We start from the raw sequence: 21,345 nt of genomic DNA, 5'->3' as shown, positions 1-21,345 counted from the left end.
TGTGTGTGTGGGTGTGTGGGTGGGTGGTAAAATGGCCCTCAAGTGTGGTGCTGAAGTCTAGTGGTCCTCAGCACAGAATGACTGCCATGTGCCTTACCTGTGCTAGAGAAGCTTCCTTCAGGGCTGAGGGACAGTGCTGATTCATCTATGCTGCCACTCTGGGAGGTGCTAACGTAACTTCTGTAGTGTATGATGAAGTTAAGGAAAAGATGGAGGAATGGCTAAATTTGCAGATTCATGGGACAATGCCTGATTTAAAAAAGCACAGTGGACAGGCAGAAAACCCAAGAACTTTACTGTCTTGTGATCTAGGTTCAGGGAAGTGTTAAACTCTTCTCAGCTGGTGTTTTATGATAAAGAAATACTGTATATAATTAATTGTTTGTAAGAAATCTGTATTAAACAAGGTGTCTATAAACAGAAACACACATAAAACAAGGTTCTGTGTTGATTCATTGACAAAAATGTGTCCCGAGGCTCCTAGGAACCTAACCCTGTATCACCCCTAGGAGCAATGTATTCAGTATTCATCAACTCAACTGCTCAGGGCAGCTTTACAGAATGTAACTATATGAATGAGAATTGGCTGTATTTGGTTGGCAAATGACTTTGGGAAACTTTGCTGCAAAGTTTTTCCCTTCTTGGAGGTTTGCTGATTTCTCACACATGAGCAACATAAAGTCCCATGTTCGCTGTAGCAGAGACACCAGCCAGTCTGGCCAGTACTTCCCAAACACAGTGGATCAGCAAGCCCTTTTCCCTCCAGGCAGGGCCTATGGGAGAATACAGACCCAAGCTTTACACCCTGGGGAATAGAGGACCAGGACACATGAACTCCCAAGACCTCTCCCTGTGTGCTTCAGTTCCAGGATGATTCAGCAACCCCAAATGGTGACGATGGAAAGGTTGTCGCTGTGTTATTATCAGGACCCTTGGCTTCTGCAGATTTAACGTTTCTTATTTTGTGGTTTGTGTAAAGTCCCTGGGTGCTGGTGGAGGTGGCAGTGGTGTTGGTGGTGACTGCCGGCACGATGTTAGGGATGTTAGGAATATGATCTCAGTAAATCCCAGAGCAACCCAGAGAGATGGAGCTCGGGTTTGTCCCGTGCTGCAGATGGCACAGTTAAGTAGCTCCCCTGTGAATAGAATGTATTATGCCAAAACTCATGCCTCTAAACACTGCTTAACACAGCCCTTGAAGAACCTTAGAAGAGAAAGCGTCCAGTTCTGTGCAGTCCGCATTTGAACCTGCCTGCTGGAGAGTGAGTCAGCATGGGGGAGCTGTGCAGTGTTCCTCCTAGAGAGTGATGGTCTCTTCTCCTCTGTTGTCTGTGTCCTTGCTGTTGAGAGGCTTGGCATGCCCTGTTGTTCTCAGTGAGTGGGATATGGTGTCAGTGAGGTGACCAATAGATACAGAAGCCTCCGGTCTGTAAAATGTCCCTGTCTCAGTGCTAACACGTCCTGAGTTCACCAGAGCTCAGGCCACGGATCAAACAAGTCAAGTAAAGATTATTCATTGTGACATGTTTCTTAATTTTTTTGAGCTTTGTTGACATAAAGTATTGATTTTTTTTTTTAAACATGCAGTGATTAAGGAATACATGAGTTGGGTCCAGCCAGGCTCGTATTGAGTGACCTGATGGAATTAGTACTCCTACACCTACCCATGTGGCCCTCTACTATCAGGCAGTGAAGCGGGGGTGGAGGGAGGACCCCAACTGGGCACCAGTGCCTGGCTCAGTCTCATAGCTTCAGGGATGAGCCTGTGGACCTGGCACATCCTTGGCACCTTCCCTTGAAGAGAGTAGTTTGTTGATCATTGCTTTTCCTGGGGCGACTCACCCGCACTCCTGGGGGGCACCGTAAGAGCCTGTTTGTCCAGCACCAAAGATCCTAGTTCTGTGGGTCCGTGGGGTGGCTGGCCCTGGATGGCATGTTCTCTGGATGCCTCTGGGTGGCCTGTGGAACATACAGGTTTGGCAAGGGCTGGATGGATTGTTTTGGAGCCCCCATCATACCTGTTACCTTGTGACATCTATCAGGAGATACTCTGAAAAGGTCAGCCCTGCCTGAAATTCTCCCTGCAGAGACTTGCTCCTTGGGACCTTGGAGATTTCTGGAGCTGCAGGCATTCCTTGTCCAGGACCTCCATGGCTATTGAGTTGAGGTATTTGATTTACTCAACAAGTGTAGAATAGTTTCATCCCTTGGAATGGCAAACCAAATACGCATTTTGATTATTTGGGGTTTTCATGATTTCTGTTTATCCCTGGCCCAGCTGGTGCCTTCTAGAAAGAGCCTTCACACAACAGTTAAAGCGAAGCGTGATAGAAGGCCCAGAGGTCGCATCAAACGCAGAATTGTGCATCATTGCTCATTGTAGAGATGCTTTGGCCGTGACTTGGCATTCAGTAGAGCCTGGCTTTTTGAAGAACCTTCTGATAGTGTGAGAGGAGTCTGGCGCCAAGGGAGAGAAGGTGCTAAAAGCACAGGTAACTGGGTGTGTCCCCCAGGGAGACAGTGGCACCATGTGTGTTCTGAGCCGGAGCCTCACACACATGCCCTGCTAGGCAGCATATGAAGTGAGTGTCAGTCTCTGCTTTACAGAAGAGGACTGAGACAGGAGTGGTACCCTGGCACCCCCCCTCCATCAGCATGCAGTGGGGCAGCAGGTGTGCAGATGGGGCGGTCCTGCACAGAGGGGCTTTGGGGCTTGCACTGCGCCCAGGAGGGAGTGGGCTGGGGTCTGTCTAAACCTGGCCCACGGTAGGATGGGACTTGGGAAAGAGCCTGTAAGAGCCTGTAGGTGGTGCTGAGGGCAGAGGTTTATGGGGGGCATTGGGGCACGGGCCGCCTGGGCAGGGGAAGGTACTCTCCAGCCTCCTAGGCCTCAGTGGAGTATAGCTGGCTCCCTCCTTTCTGCAGCCATGCCCCAGAGTCTACAGTGCCCCTGCTTTACCCACCCATGGCATCAGGCACACAGGGAGGCTGCACAGGAGGGTTCTTGGGGTGCTCCTGTGTCCTCTGTCATCTGTACTGAACTGCTTCCCACGCACCTCTGCTCCCAGCACTGTGACAGGGTGGACACCGCACCTCCTGCTACTGATTCCCAGGATTGCCTTGAAAAATAAAATCCCACAGGGTGCATTGACACTTCAACCCTGGCTTGTTCCGCGTGAGCTTCTGAACTTGATGTCTCAGGGCCCGTTTGCTGAGTGAGCACAGCTGCCTTCTTGGATTTGTATGAAGCTTTTTGATGACGTGTCACCATGGGTGGCTGTTATTATCAGGGAGCAGTTTATCAGGAATCTGGGGTTGCTTAGGGTACTTTTAAAATCTAGGTGAAGCTGGGGTTTCTAAAACATTCTTCTAAAACACTGTTGGGGCAGAGCACGTAAAGCTCTCCCACTAATGGTGATCTAAAAAGTACCTCCCTCTTCAACACACCCCAGTCCTCAGGGAGAGAGCAGAGTGCAGTGGTTAGGAATGCTGGAGCCACTGTCTGGAAGCCGGCGTCCCACCCAGCTGCAGCAGCTCGGGGCCCAGGAACATTCTGGACAGGCCACCTGTGCCATCAGCCCCCCATCTCCTGGGGCTGTCGGGAGGGGAGTTGGTCTGGGGCAGTGTCCGTATGGATGGTGCGGGGCATGGAGTGCTTGCACAGATGATGATGATGATGAGTTTTCAGTCCATAGGAAGCTCATCGGGTCTGGGGGAGGTGGGTGGGCAAGGCCCTACACCCCGTTTGGGTACAGGCCCTCCTGAGCAGGGGTGGAGGCACTAGTGGACCTGTCCTAGGGAGTGACACAAAGGAGGTGGTGGGTCCCGCTTGTGAGACAGGACAAGAGGAAGACTAGGACTGGCCAGGGCCACACTGGAGCTGTTGGGGGCAAGGTCAGGTTAAAGCCTCCCAAGGTGCCCCGATGCTGTCCCCTCTGCAGGGCCCTCCTGAGTGTGGCTTGTGTCGTGCTGGGGGAGTTCTCACACGCCTCTTTCTACTCCAGAGTCACTGATTTGAGGGATGGGGCAACAGCTGCACAGCCCCAAGGGCTGCCCTGAGTTTCTCACACCCAATATCAAATAGGAAGTCAGCTGAGAAGCCCACACACCTCTTCTTCCAGGCAGACCAGCTGGGCCTGGAAGACTCCAAATGATAGCCAAGCCTCTCTTAACCTTGGGCACCTTTTTTCCAGTTTCTACCCCAAATTCACACTCTTCAAAACCAGCTCCCCCTGCTGGGCCGCTCCTGATGTGGGGGCTGGCCCTCCCGCATCCCTCCCGCATGGTCCATGCAAATTGGCACCTGCCATGTGGTAGGCACTGGGGCTGCAAAGGTGAAAGTGGCGTTATCCTGCATTTGAAACTTATTCTAGAGGGAGACGGACATGTGAGACTCTCCCTGCCCCCATCCCGGTGTGGCTAGGCTCAAGACAATTCCAGGCAGGCTTCCGGGACAGGCTGCAGAGTTAGGGACAGGTGGAGAGGCTCTGGGACTTTGAGGGGGGCTTTGGGAATTCAGTTGACAAGGTGGGGGTGAACAAGGATGGTAGAACATGCAAGGTGTGCGGGTGTCCTCAGCATAGAGGGAGCTGGAATTGTGATATGGCTTTGAGTCCTGAAATAGGACAAGGGGAAGGCGAAGGACATGGGTTGGGGGATAGTGATGAGAGAGGGACAGAGGGTTCCACTGGGGGCATGCAGGGGAACCTAGAAGAGAACTGGGGAGCTGAGGGGAGGGATATTAGGAAGGCCACATGTAGCAGGGCAGTTAGGGGAGATCCTGCCAGGGAAGAAAGCACCCGTTGGCGGTGGCCACCTGTTGGCAGGGTCCCCTGAGCCTGAGCAGTTCTAATGGATTGGGAAGGCAGAGGCATGGGAGGGGTAGATGGAGAGTGTCTATAGGGACTTGCACAGAGGGCCTGAGAAGGTGCCAGCAGGCCGAGGTACTCATTGTGTGTGTGTGTGTGTGTGTGTGTGTGTGTGTGTGTGTGTGTGTGTTTATGTGAGATATTAACTTGAATTACACTCATCTGCCACTGGGGTGTCTAGGGCAGACTGTGGGGAGTGAGAGCGTTGGGTACGGGACCCAGACTGTCTGCGTGCATCTGCTTCTCGAGGCCCCATGCCTTCCATTCTTGGGCCTCCGTGGCACCTGGCATCATGCCTCTCTTGCACCAGAGGCTTGAGAGACACCCAGCTGGCGAAATCGGTTAGTCCATGACATTCCTTAGGAAGTGCAGGGCTCGGTGCAAGAAGTTATAGAAATATCTGTTTAGGAAGAAAGATCGCATGGCTGAACGTGCTGAGATGCATAATGTCACCCATGGTATGCTTGCCCAAGATGTCACAGCGTGGCGATGACAGACATGGGAGTTTTACCCCAAAGCATTCAAATCACAACCAATGCTAGTCAGTTACTATGAAAAGACTTGGGACTATGGTAATAGGAGGCTGACCAAGAATAACTCCTAATCCTATGTCAGATAATACCATGGGCAGCTCAGGAAAACTAGGCACAACTCAGACATGTGCAGAAAGGAGATGTGGAACGGAATGGAGCTCCTGGGCTGATAGAGGCCTCCAGGACCTGCCACACCCATGTCTACCCCCAATTCCCCAGTCAACCTTCACAGAAGAGAAGTTGATCTCTCTCTAGCTGAGACCGAGCCAAGACCCAAACTGCTGGAGCTGAAGGATGTTTGGGCTAGGCTCACAGAAGCTGTTCCGCTCCTCCAGAGTCAACAGCTACCCGTGCTCCAGGTCTCCGTCTGGTCCTGGTCCTTTTAAGACACACTGGGTGCTGACTCAACTTCTGAGCCTGCCCCACGGGTGGCCCCCCTGGTCTGCTGTGGGTGCAGCCAGGCTGTGCAGGGAGCCTGAGGTGGACTTCAGGTGGGGAGATGCTGCTCCCCAAGAGCTGCTCGGGTGCGACGTCAGGGTGGAGGCTGTTGCTGTGTGTGGCGGCATCACTCCTTCACCCTCTTGTCTCATCAGCCCCTGTCCTTCGGCCCATGTGCTTGCAGGTGGCCTATGATTCTGCCTCTGGAGACTGCCCCCTCTGATTTGTTCCCTGGGCCCCAGTTATGTGAAAGGTAGCATGTTCGTTCATTCATTCATTGGGCCCCAGTTATGTGAAACATAGCATGTTCGTTCGTTCATTCATTCATTCATTGGACCCCACTTTTAGAAATACTTGCATTCATCTTCAGGAGAGGGAGGTCATCCAGCCATTCCCCAGCCCTCAAAACCTGCTAACAGGCAAAGCAATGGCGGGTCAGGGCTCCTCTTGCTGCATTGTGGCCTTGTATTTGCTCTTCTGAACCACAAGCATAGCGATAAAGTACAAAAGAAAAGGATTTCACGTACAGTAGAATGTTATTCACCCTGAAAAAGGAAGAAAATTGTGACACAGGCTACAGTATGGACAAACCTTGAAGACATCCTGCTAAGTGCAATGAGCCAGTCACAAAAGGACAAGTACTGTGTGATTCCACTTCTCTGAGGCACCCACAGTAGTCAGAGTCACAGAAACAGGAAGTAGAATGGCAGTGGTCAGGGCTGGAGAGAGCAGGGAGTGGGGAGCTGGTGTTTAATGGGTGCAGAGGTTCAATTGTGAAGATGGAAACATTCTGGAGGTCATCCGGTGGTGGTGGTCGCTCAACAGTGTCAGTGTAGTTAATGCCACTGAATTGTACACTTAAAAATGATTAAGATGGTAAATTGTATTTTATGTATACTTACCACAGTAAAAGAAATAAAGAGAGGAAGAGGTTTTTCGATGAATAACTGGTTTGAGCCAATTTGGATCCTCTAAAACCAAGTTGAGCCGGTCTGAACGCATGTAGCCATTATCACACCGCGTTAGGCTGTTCTTGCACTGCTTTAAAGAAATACCTGAGGTTGGGTAATTTATAAGAAAAGAGGTTTAATTGGCTCACAGTTCTGCAGGCTATACAGGAAGCAAAATACTAACATCTGCTTCTGGGGAGCCCTGTGGAAACTTTCAATCATGGAGGAAGACAAAGCAGGAGCCAGCACTTCACATGGTGAGAATGGGAGCAAGAGAGAGAGTAGGGGTTGGAGGGGGAAGTGCCACACACTTTTAAGCGACCAGATCTCTTGTGCGCTCAAAGCAAAACCTCACTTACTACCAAGGGGATGGCCCACTTGCGTGAAAGATTTGCCCCATGATCCACACACCTCCTACCAGGCCCCACTTCCAGCATTGGGGATTGCATTTCAGTATGAGATTTGGGTGGGGACAAATATCCAAACTGTATCACCCACAAAGAAGCAAAAACACTTTGGGCCAATGAGAACTGTTTGGATGTAGCCACAGTAGGGATGAGCTGTGGTTACACCCATTCAGGCCTGTGGGCCTGTGGACCTGGCGTGTGTGGTCATGGGGCGGTGGGTTGGCACATCCCTGGGAGGTTTCAGGAGGACATTCAAGGCCAAAATGAGCCCTGAGTAAATAATACAGCCACATCCTGAGTGGGAGGTGGGAGCCTCCCCTTCTCTCCTAAGTCTTGTGTGGGTCATGACCCCACCTTGGCAGGAGTGGAAGGAACATAGATCCTACAGGCTATGGCTTATAGTAAAGTGGTGGTGGTCATGCCTTGTGTCATTAAAATAAACATATACCATTAAATCCACCATTAAATAATAGCTATTTCTGCTATCTTCTTGCCTTTTCCACAAGTTTAAATATCCCAGATATTCTGTGTATATTCATAAAAGTAGACAGGTAGATTTAGTGAAGTTAACTGGATCATTGGTATCTTCTTTCTACATCATCTGGTGAAACTTGTTTTTCACATTATGAGTTGTAGGACTTTGTTTTAATGTCTGCAGCCTTAGGCAGTTCCATTGAGACTGAGTTTTTTTCTTATTAGGACTAATCTTATTGACTGGAACTGTGGCCTCCTCATTAGGAGAACAGAGATGTGGCCTACATAAATTAGTGGAAGTTAAATACTGTAGAAAATGCCCTCTGGAAACCAAAGTCTAATATCGACTTACTATTGGTCATTTAATTTCCTTTTGGCTTGGGCACCATCATTACCTTCATTTTTCAGATGTCAAGCTAGTTTTCTCAGAACGTATGCAGGGCTCGAGGCCAAGTGTGGAGGCCACAGGGGAGGTCACAGGTCAAGCCTCCTGGGAGAACTGCAGGCTTGAGCCTCTGATAAAGCCCCGTGATTGATTTTTAGCCCCAGTGGGTTGCTGTAATTAAACTATGCACACAGGGCTTCTTGCTTTTAAGTTAGCAGGATGGAAAAATTGCAGATGTTTACAGCAAACGTGTAGACTCAGTGGCAGAAGCAGTCATGCCGGCACCTAAGCAATGGTATTAGAAAGGGTTGATGAAGATTTTCTCGTTTGAGAATTGAATAAAAGCCAATGGAATTCTCCCTAGTTCTGCAGCACTAGGGGGTGACTCTCCCTGGGCCAGTCTCAGCCCTGCAGAAAGGGGCGCTGTCTGTTCAGCGCAGTCAGCACGGGGTCTGCTGCAGTGGAGTTGCAGGTGGAGCACAGCCCTTTTGTGGGGGAAGGATGGGTGGAGCTCCCACTTTCCCCACAGACGGACCCAGCACGGCACCTGGTATGTGAGGCCAGTGACCAGGAGAAGGGGGTGTCAGTGGTTGATGGACAGCTGCCTCTGCTACCTGGATGACTCACTCCCTCCCCTGGACCATCTCCCACTTTGCCTGGGTGTCAGTCACTGGAGGGTTAGCTCAGTACAGGCTGACGGGTGACCTCCGTAGAGCTTGGGTGAAGGGGCTCTCATGGGGCATATGTTTGAGAGCCTTACAGGGCTCTCCTTGCTCTTGCTTATCCCATTATTTTTAAACTGTAGTAACACACACGGAACACAGAGTTTACCATTTTAAAGTGTACAGTTCAGTGGCATTTAGTACAATGTTGTGCAACCACCTCTGCTGTTTAGTTCTAGAACATTTTCACTGCCCCCAGAGGAGACCCTGTACCTACTAAGCAGTCACTCCCCCTTCTTCCCTCTCCCCCCAGCCTCCACAATGAAAAATCTGTTTTCTCTCATTTGGATTTGGCTATTCTGGATAATCCATAAAGATGGCATCAGACAATATGTGCCCTTTAATATCCGGCTTATTTCACCAGCATAATGTTTTCAGGGTTCATCCCTGTTGTAGTATGTTTATTTTTGTGGCTGAGTGATATTCCGCTGAATGGCTGTTTTACATTTTATTCATCCACTCATCCATTGATGGACATTTGAGTTGTTTCTACCATATGATTAATGTGAACAGTGCCACTGTGACCACAGATATACAAGCTTGTGTGTAGACATTTGCTTTCAGCTCTTTTGGGTGTATTTCTAGGAGTGGAATTCCTGGGTCATGTGGTCATTCAGTGTTTACTGTTTTTAGGAACCACGATGTTTTCCACAGTGACAGAACATTTTACATTTTCACCAGCAATGCATGAGGGTTCTGATTACTTTCAAAGGAAAAAAATTAAGCAGGCCTGTTGCTTAATGGTTTAAGTGCTGACTGAGACCTTGATGGTTTGGTCTCTGGCCTCACTGCTTCAGCTCCTCTGGCCTGATCTCCCAGGGCCTGCTTTTGTTCATGTGTGTGTCTGTTTATACCCTGGCTCATCCTGTGGAGGGTCTGAGGCTGGCAGGATCACTGGGTTCTGTCTCCACATTGGAAGGTGAGCTGTCCCAGGTCAGGGTCTTTGTTGTATGCATCGTCCTGTCCTCAGCAAGAGCTGCCCTGTGCCGTACGGGGCATACAACAGGCACCTGTTCAGGCCTGGCCATGTGGGCCCACTTCTGGACGGTACTTGACAAAGCCTCAAAATGCAGTGACAAGTTTAGACAAATATGATTCTGCTCTGAAATGCTGCACTGGACACAGCCACCCACTGCCTGCCCTTTACAGGGCTCTGTGAAGAGACAGTGAACAATGAAGTGGAGGATGTGTGCAGGTGGCCCCAGTGGTCGGTGATGGAGGAGAGATTTCAGCAGACCAAGCACGGGGAATAAAGCCAGGCCAGAGTGTGCTATCAGCCTGTCTGTCCCCTGGAGCTGATGGACTCAGCAAATATCAGTATAGGGTGCCCAGTTACGTTTGAATTTAGTTGGGTATAGAATTTTGGTTTCTCGGGGTTGTACAACATTATGAATTTAATAACCCTGAACTGTACCCTCAAAAATGGTTAAGATAGTATATTTTGTTGTATGTGTACTTTACCATAATAAGCAATTGAAAAAATAAGTTGTATTTCAGGTAGATAGTGAATTATTTTTTAGTATAAATATGTTCCATGAAATGCCTGGATACTGGGTTGCAGGAGGGACTCCCCTTCCTCCTCCCATTCACAGGCCTGCCTAGAGATGTTGAAGTACAGACTGACTGGCTGGTTTTCCCAATGTGTCTTGTGGTGATACTTTTAAGCCACAGATCTGCTTTGAAAAGATATGATCTCCCCCCGGGGTGTAGCTATTATAAGAATAAATACTCTGTCCAAGCTTCCATTCTCCTCAAGATAAACATCACAGGAGTGACCTGAATTGTAAAGAGGAGTGGAAGGAAAAGAACAATACTGTAATGTTTTCTGAGCCACGCAGATGTCAGGGGACGGATCCAAGGGCCTCTGAAAGAGGACGTTCGCGCTGCCGAGTGAGACCTTCCATCCGACCAAGGGGTCACGCTGTCACCGGTCCTGCTTGGAGCTCTGGTGCTGTGGCAGGTCTTGGCTGCCCCTCCTGAGCTGGGTGGAGGAAGAAGTCCCTGTTGAAATATCAGATGAGTAGGGATGATGGCCTCTTTTGAAAACAGGAATCATGAAGTGACTCCCGGAGAAGACTGTCATCTAGTGGAGTCATTCATCCGCCCAGGGCTTCCCTGTCACAGGGTCATGCATGGGGAGAATTTTCACAGGCCACTGGGGATGGCTGTGGCTAGCCTGGCTTTCCGCTGATGCCCTCTGTCCCTAACCTCAGCTTCTGACGTGCCTGTCATTCCAGAGTGCTTGGAAGCCTTCTGCCTTTGTGGCAGATGGCCTGAGCGGAGTGGGTGTGCACTGGTTTGATGTTGGTTCATCCAAAGCAATGTGGTTATATTGCTGTATTTTCAGTTTCATCAAGCAGACAAAATCAGAATTGACACTTTTAAAAATCCAAGCTTTAGTTTCACCAACTGGAGCCAAGGTGTTTATTAGAAAGATTTATTGGCATTAGTGTATTTTTATTACAATCATTTATCTCTGCCCTGAACAGTTGTCCCTGGGTCCCGTGTGCTGTGAAGCGTCTGTCCCACACCCCACGTTAATTTTCTGTCCTCTGAGCTCCGCGGACACATGCTGATTCTCATGCTGTGCCACCGCCTTCTCCGAGTGGATGGCTGATGTGGGTTTCAGGCTCCACTACAGCTACTCAGCGAGGGATGGGACCCCGTGTCCCCTGTTGGCTGTGGGGAGTTGAGGTGGCCCTGGCTGGCATCTTGTTTTCAGGGGTGACTGTCTGCTGTACTTTGGGGAGGGCATGACAGGATTTAAATAGCATCTTTATCTAGGATGCCTGGAGCCCCAAATCCATGTGGGCCTCCAACTGTGTGAACTTCAGATGCTGCCAGCCCCCCAACGCCGCCAGCCCTGAGATGGAAATTAGAGCACCAGATGGGCTCTCCTAAGGAGAAGCGTCACAAGCCCACCCTCCTGCCTCTTTGGAAAGTAACTCTGGCTGTTTATTGTGAGATGTGGTTGTCATGGTGATGAGTGGACACCTGCTTGGGAGGGAGTTAGAGGAAACGCTGATGTGGAGGAAAGGGTCACCCGTAGAGACAAGCTTGTGTTGCCCGTGGACACCCCATACTATGGCCCCTGCACTGGGGAGTCCCGTGAGTAGGGCATGGGGGTGCGGGCATCAGTCTGCATCCCCAGCCAAGCCTTGAGCCCTGGCTTGAAGTTGCACAAAGGTACAGTGGCTGGCCCAGCCCTAACCCATGGCGGATGCAGCCCCTATTGTATCCCCCAACCCCTGACTTATCTGGCCGCCTGATGAGAGTCTGTTGCCCTACGACTGTGACGCTCCCTCTGCCTGACACATTAAATCCCACCCAGCTTACAGAACGGATGTTGTTAACCTGATTTCATTTGCTGGTTGGTTGGTTGATTTCTTTGGGGGTTTTTTGGAGATGACCGTCACCTGTCCAGCAACTAGTGAGGCAGGGAAGGGCTTCAGGAAACCAAGTCCATGCCGAAGGGCACTGTGTTGGGGAACTTCCAGATGAGCGGGTAAAATACCAACGTGTGCTGTGTGCACCTCGAAATAGCAAAGTGTCCTCAGCAGAGCTCTCTGGGGGATGTCCCAAATAAGGTTTACTTTAGGAGAACGTGAGCGGCGTCTGAGGCGAGATTCTCTTGTTGCATCCTGTGGGAGCTTTTGCTTGGTGTTCCTTGGCCATAGGAGGAAGAGCGGTGCTGGGGATGGGTGAGGGGGAGAAACCTTGGAGGAGCGGTACCTGGGCCAGTCTCAGCCCTGCAGAAAGTGGCACTGTCTGCTCAGCTTGCTCGGCACAGGGTCTGCTGCAGTGGAGTCCTGGCAGATCACAGCCCTCTTGTTGGGGGGAAGGATGGGTTTTGCTCCTGGGATGCCAGGCTTCGAGAAGCAGGGCAGCGTGCCCGCAGTCCAGACAAGCCAGAGCCGGGCCTTTGGTCATGCCAGGACAGCAGGGTGTGGTCTGGCTAGGCCTGTGAGCTCATGGGGCTTAGGGGTAGGGGCAGCAGGACCAGGGGAGGCAGGGACCAACCAGACTTCAGCACTACTGAGTCCCAGCTGCACCCCTGCACCCCCTCAGCTCTAGAAAGGGCAGCCCCATGTAGCTTTCTTGAGATGTAGCAGCAATGCTCTCCCTTCTCCCTCACCATCCTTAAAGCCCAGCACCGGTGCCTGCTTCCCTGCATCCCCCACTCCCATTGCCTCGAAATTCAGTGTTGTCTGTGATCCTGGAGGGGAGGCTTAGCCAGCAATCATTCCGGCTGCCTGGGGCACGGCATGTCTGTCCCCATCAGTGCTGGGAGGGTGGGCCCAGGTGTTTTAATTTTTCTCAAGCCCCCAGAGAGGCAGAGTTCCATCAAAGAGCAAGACACTGATAGGCTAGGACAGGGGACAGGGCTGGCAGCCACGCCTCGTGGCGTCACCTGACTCCGAGAGAAGCCGGCTCAACACTTGGGGACCGGTTTTCTCACCTGTCAAGCAGTGGGGAGAATATTCATCATGTACACAAAAGGTTTTTGTAAACCCTAAGGTGCTGGGTAAATTAGGTAAATGTAACTGTTTTTTTTTAAATTTTATTTATTTGTTTGTTTATTTATTTATTTATTTATTGGGGGGGGGACTGAATCGCACTGTGTTGCCCAGGCTGGAGTGCAGTGGCACCATCTTGGCTCACTGCAACCTCTGCCTCTTGGGCTCAAGTGATTCTTCTGCCTCAGCCTCCTGAGTAGCTGGGATTGCAGGCACCCGCCACCACGCACAGCTAGTTTTGTATTTTTAGTAGAGACAGGGTTTCACCATGATGGCCAGGCTGGTCTCGAACTCCTGACCTCAAGTGATCTGCCTGCCTCGGCCTCCCAAAGTGCTGGGATTACAGGCGTGAGCCACTTCACCCAGCTGGTAAATGTAACTTTTATCATCAGTGTCATCCTTGCCATCATCATATTGTTATTTCTTGATCATTTATTTCCAGAAAGTTCTGGAACTGGACTTACCATGCAGGCTCCGGAACCTCCTTTGGGGTTTGGACAGGGATTTAAGGGCTATGGATCTGGCTTCTGTCTTCTGAATGATCTAAGGAACTAAATGGAGAAAATATACCTAACCTTAAATTTTACTAATTAAAGTAGAAGCAGTTGTAGTTTGGTGTCTTCTTTGAGAGAAGACTTATGACATGTACTTGGGGCATTTTATATTTTGTAGTAATAGATTGGCTACTTTGCATTTATTCTCATCCAAGTATTTAGGTTTTTTAAAAATATGACTTTTAACTTTTTGGGCACTGTTGGTGGGAACGTAAATGGCACTACTCCTGTGGAAAATAGTGCGGAAAGTCCTTAAAAACGGAAAAATAGAATTATCCTATGATCCAGTGATTTCACCTCCAGGTATGTACGTAAAAGAAGTGAAAGTGAAGACTCAGATATTTGCACACCCATGTTCATAGCAGCACCATTCACAATAGCCAAGAATTGGAAGCAATCCAAGTGTCCATCAATAGATGACTGGATAAACAAGAGGCGGCGTGTACACACAGCAGAGTGTGATTCAGCCCTAAAAGGAAGGAAGTTCTGCCATGTGCTTCAAGGTGGATGACCCTTGAGGACATTTCGCTGAGTGCAATAAGCCAGTTCCAAAAGGATCATACTGACTATATAATTACTCCATTTACATGAGGGGCATAGAACTGCCCGATTCATGGAAACAAGAGAGTAGAATGGTGGTTGGCAGGAGCTCGGGTTGGGGTTGGGGTTGGGGAGTATTGAGGAGTTTGTTTAGTGGGTACAGAGTTTTAGTTTTGTGAAGAGGAAGATGTTCTGAAGGTGGATGGTGACCATGGTTGTACACCAGTGTAAATGTACTTAGTGCCACTGAACTGTACACTTAAAAGTGGTCAAATGGTGAACTTTTTGTTACGTGCATTTTACTGCAATCAAAAGATAATAAATTTAAAAATGATTTAAAATAACTTTTTTAGAAGTATGAAAATAGAATATTAAGTCCATAGCAGTTTAAGTATAATTAAATAGATGACTGCACACACACCTATACACACACCGACATACACATGCATTTTACAAAATTGTATCACATTGCATATCCAGGTTTTGCATCTTGCACTTCTCTAACATATAAAATCACGATCTTTAACTTCCCCACTTCCAGGTTTGCAATGGTCTGGAGCAGCCAAGGAAGCAGCAGCGCTCTGATCTCAATGGACCTGTTGACAATAACAACATTCCAGAGGTAATTTTTTTCAAGGATGAGAGTTCTGGGCCGAAACGCTCATCTAATGATGGAGTGACCCACTGAGTTGTGGTCTGCTCACTTAGTCCATGATGTTCTCGTCCCACCCAGTGCCTGGGGGAGAGAGAGTCCAGGTCAAGCCAAGTTGGTGTCACCATATGGGGAGGGGTGACGGCACGCTGGCCTGGGAGGAGGGAGGAGAGGGCCTCCCTGCTATTAGGACCATGCACATGGAGTGCTCATGTGTTGCAGATGATGTATGTGTGGGGGTGGGGGATCGTTGGTACTTCTTAATTTTATAAAAAGCCATTCTATTCATTGTCTGATAACGATGTTCTAAACTAGGGTTTCTCAACAATGACACCACTGACATTGAGGCCTAGGTAATTCTTTGTTTTGGAGACTGTCCTGTGTATTGCAGGAGCTGAGCAGCATCCGTGGCCTCAACCCACTAGATCCTTGTACCTACCCCATCCTCACCCCTGATTTGTGGTAACCAAAAATATCTCCAGACATTGCCTAATGTCCCTTTGGGAACAAAAATCATCCCAGTTGAGAGCCACTGTTCTAAATCAACAACAGGTTTTAACAAACGATTTCCTATAAACTAACAGTGCTATGATGGAAGTTATTTCCCCTTTCTTGGTAATGTAGTTTAGATGAGATTGTTTAACTTTGTTGAAATAATGATGGCCACCGATGGAGTGGTATCCAGTCTCCTTTATCTTGCTTTTAAAGACGTGCCTGGATGGCTCTCATGCCCACCGTTTGGAGCACCATTGTGTTGGATGGTCTCTAGACTCCCTTCTAGTCAAGATATGCTAGTCTGAGGGTCCCTAAGTTTTAGACGGTGGGCTTTTGGGCCACTCCCCAACATCATGTTGCCTGCAGCAGACTGGTTTGCTGTATGGAGCTGATACCTTGGGAACACCGTCACTCATGGTGGGGTTTGCTTTTCTCATTATGACACATATCACAGCCCTGCTTAGCCTTCACCTTGTGGGCTACCTACTGACAATTGATATATTTTTCCATTTTTCCTAACAGACAAAGAAGGTGGCATCATTTCCAAGTTTTGTGGCTGGTAAGTGACTTTTAATTTTCTCTCTCAAGGGGCAGTTGCATTTTACTTCAAAACAAATGATGCTTTTACTTTCGGCATTCACCTGCAAAGCTTGTTTACAAAGGGTGCCTACCTACCAGCAAGGTGCTTGGCCATTGGCTGTTTGAACACTGCGTAGGCCCACTCAGTGGCCTACTTAGTCCAGCTGATCTGCCTGCTTTGATACAAGGAAAGGTAGACCATCTCCTTTAATTACGCCCTTGCTAATTGCATCGCAGACAACACTGATGACTGAATAGATTGAGATGTGTCTTTATAAGCAGCTGGTTATAGCTAACACTTCTGATGAGGGTGGCATTCAAATTCAGGCTTTTTTTTTTTTTTTTAGATCCTTTGTTTTTCTTTACCGTTCCACCCTTTTTGAGGGGGTTAATAGTGCATTTCAACATTCGATAAAGAATGAAACTGGTCGATATGTTCTGTGTCACTCTTGGGGATGGGGAGCACACCTGCCTGGCTTTGATGGAGCTGAGCATCCAGAGACCTTATGGGGCTCCTGTAGGAGATCCCCTGGGTTTGCTTCTAGTGCTCCAACCTCAGAGTAAAGGGCTTTTCAGTAGGATTTCTCTCTTTGCCAGGAGGATGTTTCCTGCCCCTGCTAATGTGTTATAATAAACAATGTGAATTTCATTAATTCTTTCAATAAGCTGGTAATTAATTCTTATGAATATTTATGGGAGCAAGGTAAATTAGTCTTCAGAAATAAATGACTTTCAGCCCTTCCCATACTGCTTTTCTTTTTTTAGCAAACAGCTAAAGCCTGGGGAACTGAAGCCCCCAAATTTGCCTTTAGAGGACTAGTTTGAACCAGGCTAAACCAGTTCCAGTTGGTTGAAACTGGATTAACTGGCTCAAATCAATTTCAACTGTTATAACTGACTTAATGCTGCTCAGATTGGGTGAAAATCTGTTTTAAACCATCAGAATTAATATCACATAATTCAGATAGACTTGGTTCCATTTTGACCAATTCAGATAGGCTCAAATGGGTTTTGCCCAGCAGTTTGCATGTGGTTTTAGGTACATTTTATCTGGTTCAAACGGGCTCATACTGGTTTTCTTCAGGCCACAGCAGGTTATGATGATTCCTGGAAGAGACCACACTCCCCGCATTCCCGCTCGTAGGGTTTGATTGGGTTCCTGACGTATAGGAGCTGGCCCCTGATGAGCAGGGAGAATGCAGTACATCACTGTGCCATTTTCCTCGGCGGGCAGAAGCCAGGGTGGGATTGCCAGTCACACTGCTCCCGTGAGGCAGGGTCTCGTGGATCCAAGAAGCTCACTTTTCAGTGTATCATGGTGTCATCTGGACAGAACTCTCACACTAGGAGGTGATTTAGACATTAAATTCCCCAGCCCTTGACAATCTCATATCTGCAGGGAGTGGGATTGCGAGGGATGCCTGGGGTACCTCTGACTCTAGCTCCTGGCATCCCAGAAGACTTGGTTCCCTGCACCACTCAGACTGTTCCAAAGCAAATTCAAACATGGCCGGATGTCTTAAACCAATTCAGAAGGGCTAAAACTGCTGTGACCAACTGGAACCAATATGGAAAATCTGAATTTATAGTTTCTTCTATAGGAGAGAAGTCCTTTGATTGTTATGAAAACATAGAAAACTTAAGCAAAAGAACATCCCTTACTATTACAGCATTTATATTCAGTGAGGCCTTTATGGACCAAAAATCTTACTCAGCAACAGGAAGAGATCGTTATAATGGTGATGCAGAACCCTAGAATATAATGAATTTGGGAAAAGCTTCTCCAAATTAAACACCTTTATCAGTTTGAATGCATTTGGGTACAAGTATCAAAATCCCCACCTAACGTTAGCTTGCACAAATAGGAGGAGTGTGTCTTACATAAAGAAGTCCAGGGCTGGGCGTGGTGGCTCACTGGGAGGCAGAGCACTTTGGGAGGCAGAGGTGGGTGGATCAAGAGGTCAAGAGTTCAAGACCGGCCTGACCAATATGGTGAAACCCTATCTCTACTAAAAATACAGAAATTGGCCAGGCATGGTTACGTGCGCCTGTAGTCCCAGCTACTTGGGAGTCTGAGGCAGCAGAATCACTTGAACCCAGGAGGTGGGAGTTGCAGTGAGCCAAGATCGTGCTACTGCACTCCAGCCTGGGTGACGAAGCAAGACTGTGTCTCAAAAAAAAAAAAAAAAAAAAAAGTCCAGAGGCAAGAGGCCGCCGGTTCAATGGCTCAGTGATGTAAGGACCGGCACTGCTGCATCTCTTGACCTCCTCTTCAGGCTTGTCACCTCATCGTCACACAGTGTGTGAGCAGCCCCAGCCATTGCTGCCGCTTCTAGGCAGGAAGAGAAAAGGAAAAGGGCTGAAGTCCACACCAGCTGGACGTCCTCCCCTTGACATTAGGAAAGCAAAGGTTTTCTGTGGGTTAAGAGGTGATGACTTCTCTGCATGAGAATCGGACCGTCTGTTCCCTTTCATGGTGTGCCTGGGTAACCTGAAAGGCAGCGTGTCAGCTATGTCTCCAGGCAGCATTGCTTATGGTGAGGTGACTCTTTTTGATAAACTGTATCTAGATGGAAAAATTCTAATGCTTGGGGGACGGGGCATCCAGGGCTTTGAGCTTCCCACGGTGGTAACTTTTATGACTGGGCATGTCTCTTGAGGGTGACCCGGGAAGCTCTGCCCCACCCATGGAGTGATTGTGAGAGATACTGGCTGCTGGGAGCATAAGACTCTTAGACCAGATGGGTTGCACGTGCCCTTCTTGGTGGGAGTTTTGTACCTTTGCAGCTGACCCATCCAGGGGCCCATGAGACTAGCTGTGTGGGTACAGCGTGGACTCCCACCGGAGAGTCCAGGAGGCAAACTGGCATCTGCCTTATTTCCTTGGAGTAGACAGCCCTGTGTCTAGCTGAGCCTTAGGACACTGCGGGCCTCTGAATATCTAGTTGAACCTTACTTAACAGACCCAGAAGCCTCTTCAACACACTGCTTATTTCTTCGTGGCCAGAGCTGTGTCACATGACCAGCCTCTCAGATGTTAGTGTGGGCCAGACAATCAAATCCTGGGCCTTCCATGAAGGCAGGGCAGGTCTGGAATCAGCCCTGGGTGCCTGCCGCCACTCCCCATCCCGCTACGGGCCCTTCCAGCTTCCTGGCATGTCCAGTGCTGAGGCTGAGCGGGTGAGTTCCTGGGAAGCCTCTGAGTAAGGGAGGAGCAGCTCCTCCACCCCATTTGTGTCTGAGAAATTGCCCTGGAGGGAAATGTTCCTGGAGGATTCATGAGTATTTGGTCCCAGCTTCTGCCTTATTTCGTATCAGATAATTATTGGTAATGAGAAATAAAATAACAGTAACTAAATGATACCATGTGAACCCTCGGAGCTTGGTGTCCCACTCCCTGTGCTGTGTGACATCTCTCTATTTCATGTCGCCTGGTCAACCACCACATGAGGAGTAAGTGCTTTCCCCCATCCTATAGGTTAGAAAACTGATGCACAGTGAGGCTGCAGTCACTTGTGTGCGGTCCCATGGCTGTGTGGGGGACAAAGCCTGGACTTGGACCCACGTCTTGGTGCTTGACACATAAACTCTTAGCCGAGGTGATTCCTCCTTACCCACCATGCCTTCGTATACCAGGGATAGGTAAGACCTATCAGGTGCTTGCTTTGAGCCAGGCCCAGATCTAAGTGTTTTAAGTATATCAACTCAACAATCACTGTATCCACAGCTCAGGGAGAGTGAATCATGGGCTGAAGGTCACCAGGTAGCAAGTGGCAGAGCCAGGATTCAAACCAGTCTGGAATCTGAGCTCATCACCTTCACACTGCACTTCCTGGCGACCCTCGGCACAGAGTGGGTGAGGAAGAGCCTTCACTTAGAGAAGATCTACCATGCAAGTGCCAGAGAGTTCAGTGGAGGGGAACGTTCCAGATGCCAGAGCTGCTGGACCCTGTCAGTCTTAGGATCACAGCCTTCTCTCAGCAGAGGCATCGTGAGGAAGAGCCTGCCACGATCACTGTCTGTGGAAAGCTCTCGGGGTCTAGCGACCCTCTCAGACCGGGAAGGTTAACACTGCACAGAAAACCTCCTTGTGAAAGTATGGATTGTGCAGGGGATGCACTGCCTCTCCTGTGGGGAGGAATCTGAAAGCCACCCTCAGGATGTCCCCTCCTGCAGGATGTAGTGGCTGGCAGCAGCTCTAGCCCAAGCTGCTTAGAGGGTCACTGCCTCTGGATGGGTATATGTGAACAACCAGCTTCTCTGTAAAGGTAAACATTTGCTCATGAAAACCAAAAGGCTGGTGCTAGTCCCAAGCAATGGGGTCTAACGGTGGCAGCTCCAGTACAAAATAACAAAGACTGGTAAATCTTACTTTGCTTTTTGTACTTTGTTCTCCTAATCTGACAACCAAAGCTCAAAGAGGATGTTTTGAAACCCACCACCCCGCCAGCATCTTGAGACTCATGCCAAAATGCTGCCAGGCCTCAGAGTCCTGGGGTCCTTGACAGCCTGTCTGTAGCTCATCAACTTCTCCAGCTCCGTGCGGCTCTTGTGGAAGGCATAGAGATTACATTCCCCAGACCTGGAGCTGAGCTCACCTATCACCCCTTCCTTCTCTCAGGGGTCCTCACAGTGGTAAAGCCACTTTGCTGGTTTCATACAGTGGGCACATGGGATCTGCGACTTAGTTTGCTCTTAAAAGGCAATTGGGGCCGGGCACGGTGGCTCACGCCTGTAATCCCAGCACTTTGGGAGGCTGAGGCGGGCGGATCACGAGGAGATCGAGATCATCCTGGCTAACACGGTGAAACTCCGTCTCTACTAAAAATACAAAAAATTAGCCAGGCGAGGTGGCGGGCGTAGTCCCAGTTACTCAGGAGGCTGAGGCAGGAGAATGGTGTGAACCCGGGAGGAGGAGCTTGCAGTGAGCCGAGATTGCACCCCTGCACCCCAGCCTGGGTGACAGAGCAAGACTCCGTCTCAAAAAAAAAAAAAAAGGCAATTGGGGTGAACCTGTTCAGATAAGACTCTTAAAGTGAAGACATCTCCCACCTCCTCTTCTTTGGCATATTTGGGTGGGGGATGGACAGGAGGAAGGTCACCCTGTGGGACCAGAAGGGAGGTGGTGCATTCCAGAGAGGGGTTATGAAAGCCCAGATGACCTTCCCTTTTTTACAAACAAGATCATGTTTCTCCAGTACTACATGCAGTCAGCAGGAATAGGGATTAGT

At 49.2% G+C, this 21,345-nt stretch overlaps 1 protein-coding gene across 1 annotated transcript in view; it reads left to right on the top strand.

Annotated features, from left to right (window-relative positions):
- The window catches only part of APBA2 (amyloid beta precursor protein binding family A member 2), a 122,687-nt gene that overhangs the window by 64,912 nt on the left and 36,430 nt on the right, over nt 1-21,345 (top strand). The window contains exons 3-4 of the mRNA XM_030931682.1: nt 14,930-15,010; nt 16,058-16,094. Of these exons, the coding sequence (XP_030787542.1) occupies nt 14,930-15,010; nt 16,058-16,094 (118 nt within the window). The remainder of the gene's footprint in view (nt 1-14,929; nt 15,011-16,057; nt 16,095-21,345) is intronic.

The sequence above is a fragment of the Rhinopithecus roxellana genome, chromosome 5 (genome assembly GCF_007565055.1).
Source record: "Rhinopithecus roxellana isolate Shanxi Qingling chromosome 5, ASM756505v1, whole genome shotgun sequence".
Classification (NCBI taxonomy): domain Eukaryota; kingdom Metazoa; phylum Chordata; class Mammalia; order Primates; family Cercopithecidae; genus Rhinopithecus; species Rhinopithecus roxellana.
The sequence above is the reverse complement of the archived record's forward strand: the minus strand, read 5'-3'. Positions and strand labels throughout refer to the sequence as shown.